The following is a 6,047-nucleotide window of genomic DNA, read 5'->3' as shown; positions in this document are numbered from 1 at the left end:
CAGCAGCAGGAACACCTGCCTGCCAGGATGACTCATGTACTTGAGGACTGGTTGGTTGACATCACACCTAATACACATTTCCTGCATAAAGATGTCAGGATTGGAGCCTCCAGGCACCTGCAGCAGTGCTTACCTGCTTCCACCCCAGAGCAGACAGAACCACCTGAGCTATCTTTACAAACTGATTTCACCCAAATTCAGATTCCTGTCTCTTGGCAGAAGCTCCCCTGGGCAAGAATTCTCCAACAACATGAAATCCCATCACAGGTGTAATCTGGAACAGCTTCTGCTTTGCATTTCAGAAAGGGAATTTCAGAACTGAATCTCTGTGTTCTTGTGCAAACACCATTTCTTTACTGCCCTGGACTACAGAAAACTACATGGGCAAGCGGATTGTGGAGATAAATTAACAGGTTCTCATGATGGAGAGGACACAATCAAGCACCAGAAGTCAAGCTAAGCAGCTTCTGAGCTGCAGGACCTTTGTCTCCTTTTCTTCAGGATGCATGCAGAGAGGGAAAAACTACTCAACAAGCTGGTTTTACTCCTCAGGGCATGTGTTTGAGCAATTCAAAACGGCAAACAAGGGTATACACTATAGGCAAAGAGCTGCTCTCTTGCTTTTCCCAACTCGGAGGCAGTTCCAGGGCAGCTTAACTCTGAAATAGATTTACTTGAAAAATGCAAGCCAGAAAGACCTGTTGTAAAGAAGGCAAGAGGTGGCTGTGCAGCTCTTGTCCACACAGAGATGAGACTCAGTGTGCTAACCCAGCTGAAATGCAAACAGAAGAAAACTGCCTGAACCCTGCAGCCCAGCTGAGGACCTTCCTGCTTGCATTACAGAGTGAGGACTTGAACACCAGTTAAACTGAAGGCCTTATCCGGCCTAGACTGGGAACAACCTCACATGCCAGTTCCATGTGGACACAGAACTGCACAGCTTCATTCAGGAACAGAATCAAAGCCCAGTCCTCCAAAGAGGGAGGATACAGATGCACATGGCACTGCTGCCTAGGGAAGCACCATCACGGAGTCTTGCCTCTTGCACTGAGGACTGAAGGGGACAGAAAGTGAACAGAGCAGAAGATGACAGAGAACTACTTCATGTCCTTTCATATCCAGTCCAGTAGAGACCAGAGAAGGAGGATAAATTAGCCTGGAACCTCTCCTGGTGCAGAGAATCAACACATCATCTTGCCACTAACTGATAAACTGCTACAGAGAAGCTCATAAAAATGTTATCTATCAAATATCTCAGATCAGTCCACTCCCACCCACCTTCCAGCCAGAACTCCAGCCTGCAAACTGCATCCCAGAGCAGTGCTGTGGGGTCCCACACCTAACCCACTACTGCAGTTCCAACTGCTTCTTACCACATGTGCCCACTGGATGCCTGCAGGGAGACGTGGCTGCTGTACTGAAATGCTGGCTGTTCTTTGGATAGAACTGGCTCCTGAGAAGACAATAAGAGACCACTTGGCATCAGCAACAGGCATTTCCTCACAGAGGCACCACCAGGAAATTCACATAGCCAAGAAAACCAGAGAGATCCACATGTGAGCGTTGCTGCCAATCACACAGCAAACAACTTGCCCAGTGTGTAGTGCCAGAACCACAGATTATCCCAGTTTTCCCAATCCCAGTCATCTAGGATCATTCTCTTCCCACTCAGTGTGAAGTGCTTCACACTCTAACAACAGATGAAAAGCTCACGGGATTTCTCTTCATTGCCCCTTTCCCATTCCACCTATTTCTGTTGCCCACTGTGCAATTCACAGGCAAATCAACCCAAGGGAGAGGGCTGCACTTCCCAAAAGCAGCTACACAATACTTACCCTCCCTACAACACCACGGCCTCTGACTGTCTCCAAGGTGCCAGACAAGCTGAAGATCCTCCAGTGCCTCTCTCGGAGCTGGACCACCTCGCTGTCCAGGTTCTCCAGGCGGATGCAGTAGCGCCACTGGGCAGGAGAAAGGCTGGTATCAGGAACTGGAATCAGCTGCCTAGAGTTGATAACCCACTCCTGAGACTGGGAAACACTTGCCAGGCAAGGGCTACTCTCCCTCAGAGCTTATCAGGCAGCAGTGATGCCACATCAAATAAAGCTCCTTCCCTTTGGCTGCTTCACAAAACAAAAGGCACTTACCCAGTAGACATGGGAATTCTGGGCTTCCTGTCAAGGGAAATAAAAGACTTTAGCAGCTGCTCTTCAATGCTGGGCACCAAAAGGTCTTCAGCTGTCAGCTCAGCACCAGGGTCCTCGCTCCACCCCAGCTGGATGTAGGCACCTCCCATGAGGACAGAACTGCCCCCCAGAGCAGCCCATCAGCCACCCCCTGGCTCTGCTCCAGACACATACTCATGAGGTGGGAGATCTGCAAAGACCCTGGGACCACAGAGGGTTGCCCTCCATGCTAATTACCCACTTTCTACAGATCTAGAAACAACTGTTTCCTTGCCTCTCAGGTACCTGTTTTTCTGACAGGGTTAGGACAAGTTTCAGTGGGGCTCCACAGAAGCTGCAGTTCCACACCAAACTGTCCACCTGCCACAGCACAGGCTCCTTGGCAACTGTGCTTGTCCAGCCTTGGAAGTCCAACTGCTGTGGTAATTCCCAGCCCTCCCACTCAAAAGTCTATTGGACCTTCATTATTTTGAATGGTTCTCATGAAGTTCTTAAACTATAAAGAGCACATGGTTATCAGCTAAATCCAGAAGGCTTCAGCCAAACCCTCTAACCCACATTAGAGCCAGGAACCAGGGGCAGACACCCACAGCACTTCACCATGGGGCAGGATAACAGACCCTTGGTCCCACCCGTTGTGCACATGCCCATCTATGACCAAGGCAGCAAAGGACCCTTTCACAAACCTTCCTAAAGATCTTCCTCAGTATCTTGCTAACACTGCTCTGCAGAGCAGTACAGTGTATTTCCCATCCTACAAATAACAGGCAAAAGCAAAGCTGCAGGATCTGCTCTTCAAAAAATGGTATGAAAAACAGTTGCATGTTCATACCTCTGCTGGGCATTGTGACACAAAAATCACAAGAAAAATTATTTCTCCAGTAAGCAGAAGGTACCTTCGGTCAGTAAACTGACCTTAGAGGAACAGGCAGGTTACACAGACCACAGCACTAACCCAGCAGCACAGACCTACCCTCATGCCCATGTAGAAGGGGATGACTGTGACACGGATGTTCTCCGTGGTTTCCCGGTGCACGTCAGAAAGCTCCAGCCAGGGGTGGTTCTTCTCCTGCCAAGCACACAGGGTGTCCCTTGCCACAAAAGGAGGAACTGAGGAGGGAAAGATGAGTTGATGAGGAGAGGCACAGCATAGCCAGAGGGATTTCCCCTCAAAGCAACTTCTTTTTTCATATAGATAAAAAAATGATTTAAAGGAAACTTTACTCTAGCATAACCCAAAGCAGACCAAGGTTTTTACACTGTGTCCCAGACCATGGGTTCTGGATACTCACAGAGGACCTCAAGGATCTGGCTCTGAAGAGTTCCCTCTGAAGCCAGAAATTACCTTTTGTTTGGTCGTACATGAGGAACCTCTCAAAGAGCTCATGCTGGATGGGCACTTGATCAGTGGAGCTGTAGGGAAGGATATCTTCATGGCTGACATAGTCTAAACCTGAAAGAGAAACCCCAAAAGCCATTGAAGTTCCCCAGCAAAGAGCAGCTCAGCAGTCTCCTGGCAGAGAAGTGGATCACACTGGTGAGTACCCACTCACCTGGGATGGCATAGAGGGCTCTGCTGTCATCATGGTTTGCCAGGAACGTCACTGCTTCTGTCTGTGACCTCTGTGACTGAGGAAAAGGAGCTTTATGTCTTTCTGGGGGGACTTCTGCCCCTTTCCAGCCACGTTTCAGCTCGCTGCTGTGGTTTTTAAAGTGTGCAATGCTCATTTCTGCAACCAATTCACCTCAGAACATCTCTCCTTTTGACTCCTCGAGACTAATTCTCCACCCAAACAAGTGAAGAGCATTTTCAGTGTTTCAACCCCTCTTCACAGAGACCTGTGTGCAACTAGGTAAGAACACCCACAGGATGAGGAAGGGGAAACAGGATCCAGGGAACAGTTATACAATATTCCAGAATATCTTTCTCAGGGAAAACATTACTCAAAGGACACATTTGTCCTAAAATCCTAAACAAATTAACCATCAAAGCTGTTTTCTTTCAGTGCCTAAAGCATTCACACAGGAGAAGGTATTTGAGTGTCAGTAGCAAGACTAGTGGTTACTTACTATATGAGGACAATCCCGGGCATCTATTAACACCTGGTAGTAAGTGTGTGTTTTGCCCTTGACCTCCTTGGAGCCGTGCCCGGCCGTGGTGTCGCTCCTGAGGGGAAAAGCAGAGCTCTGAGCTCAATGCAGCACCTCAGCCAAGTGTTCTGACCAGGACCAAGCACACCCATAAACAACAGGTTGGTTGTTTTTTCCACAGAAATCCCTTTCATAACCTTTCATCGTTCAGTCCCACCCAAATTAACCTCCTCTCAGCCCCACCACGAGGGGTGACAATCACACACCTCAGGGGGGAAATGGAGGGAAGAAGGGAGAGAAGTAACAGTGGCTCAGGAACAAGAAGGATGAACTTGGCCTTGTGGTTGGCACTGGGGAGGCAGCTGACAAACCCAACTCACTGCAGTTTTTACTCAGGAGCCCAGACCTAACTCAAAACACACTGTAAAGTTTTGGTTTATTACAAAGAACGTCAGGAGCCTGATTTTCATTTTACTTCTTTCACGTTCCTGTCCTGTTTCTAATACCAAATGAATCCTCATGCAGTGTCCTGTTTCTAATACCAAATGAATCCTCATGCTGTACTACTCCTGTAGTTCACTCATGTGAACTACTCCTGTAGTTCACATTCACACAAAACAGACCCACAAACCTCCCCAGAAAGACTTTGTGTATCCCAACCAACATCCAAACTGTGGATGGAATATTCCAGCAGCCCAGACACCAGGACAGGCCCTTACTTTTCTGTGACAGGAGAAGCCACGTCTCGATCGTAGAGCCTGGCTTGCCAGGGGAACAGGACGATTCCTCGGTAGCCAAACACACTGTGAAGAAACAGCTGAAAGGAACAAATCACTGCATCTGAATCCACAGCCAGCTGCAGTCAGCTCAGACACAACAGAAAACATGAAGCCAAAAGCCCTTTTCTGATAGAATCTGAAACATTCTGGTGACTGAGGTCAAACTAGAAACGTTTGCAACCAGTATGAAGGTGTGGGATGGGGTACAGGGGAATCACCAGGATGCAAACACAGAGCAGGGAGGGAACATAAACAGTTTGGGGTGAGAAAAGAAATTCATGTCATCTCCACCCCACAAAAGTGAGTGACTAAACCAGGAATAAAGGAACAGAAGGACAGAAGTGCAGAGAAGAGACCAGCACAGGAGAGACCACTCAGCAGCACAGAAAATGATCTGAGTCACAAGCACAGACATGACAACTTCAGCTGTTAATTCTCAAACTCAACAACTGTCTCTTAAGGGAAAAAAAAACAAAACCAAACAACTTAAACAAAACCAGCAGAGCAAAATGCCACTGCAGGAGCAGTTGTGTCACACTGCAGATTCTTATCAACTCGCTACTGTCAGATGACTGACAAACTGCAGACACAGCAGAGACAAGGAGCACTGAGCTGTGACACTTCTGGCCTCCCCTGCTGCCTGGTCCCGAGGAGCCGGCAGGGGCAGCGCTGCTCCCCACCCGCTTACCTGACCTGTCTCGTATTTGCCGTGTTGCTTCGGTGCCTCAAACACCCCCACCGGCTCCAGCACTTTGCCCTCGGGACGGTTTCTAAGAGCAGAGAGGTAGTTTGGTGGGTCTGCAGGGGCTGAACCAGCCCCCGGGGTCACACAGCACGCGAGCCCCAGGGGCTGGCCAGGCACGGCCCCCACCTCAGACCCCCCTTGGGTACCCCTTGAGGGCCCCATTAGGCTGCCTGGTCACCCCCCTTCCCTACCTCCCCCTCTCTTGCCAGCCTTCCCTCTCCCAGCTGCCTCTGACACCCCCTCACC

The 6,047-nt window shown here is 49.3% G+C and overlaps 1 protein-coding gene across 1 annotated transcript in view; it reads right to left on the bottom strand.

Annotated features, from left to right (window-relative positions):
- Positions 1–5,963, bottom strand: part of POLDIP2 (polymerase (DNA-directed), delta interacting protein 2) — a 6,819-nt gene extending 856 nt beyond the window's left edge. Inside the window, exons 1-9 of the mRNA XM_009995124.1 lie at positions 5,745–5,963; positions 4,997–5,094; positions 4,257–4,353; positions 3,740–3,815; positions 3,532–3,639; positions 3,160–3,296; positions 2,148–2,174; positions 1,836–1,961; positions 1,374–1,453 (exon numbers count right to left, since the gene is read on the bottom strand). Of these exons, the coding sequence (XP_009993426.1) occupies positions 1,374–1,453; positions 1,836–1,961; positions 2,148–2,174; positions 3,160–3,296; positions 3,532–3,639; positions 3,740–3,815; positions 4,257–4,353; positions 4,997–5,094; positions 5,745–5,963 (968 nt within the window). The remainder of the gene's footprint in view (positions 1–1,373; positions 1,454–1,835; positions 1,962–2,147; positions 2,175–3,159; positions 3,297–3,531; positions 3,640–3,739; positions 3,816–4,256; positions 4,354–4,996; positions 5,095–5,744) is intronic.
- Positions 5,964–6,047: the final 84 nt, after the last annotated feature.

The sequence above is a fragment of the Chaetura pelagica genome, unplaced genomic scaffold (assembly GCF_000747805.2).
Source record: "Chaetura pelagica isolate M959 unplaced genomic scaffold, ChaPel_1.0 scaffold713, whole genome shotgun sequence".
In the NCBI taxonomy this organism is placed as follows: Eukaryota; Metazoa; Chordata; class Aves; order Apodiformes; family Apodidae; genus Chaetura; species Chaetura pelagica.
The sequence above is the reverse complement of the archived record's forward strand: the minus strand, read 5'-3'. Positions and strand labels throughout refer to the sequence as shown.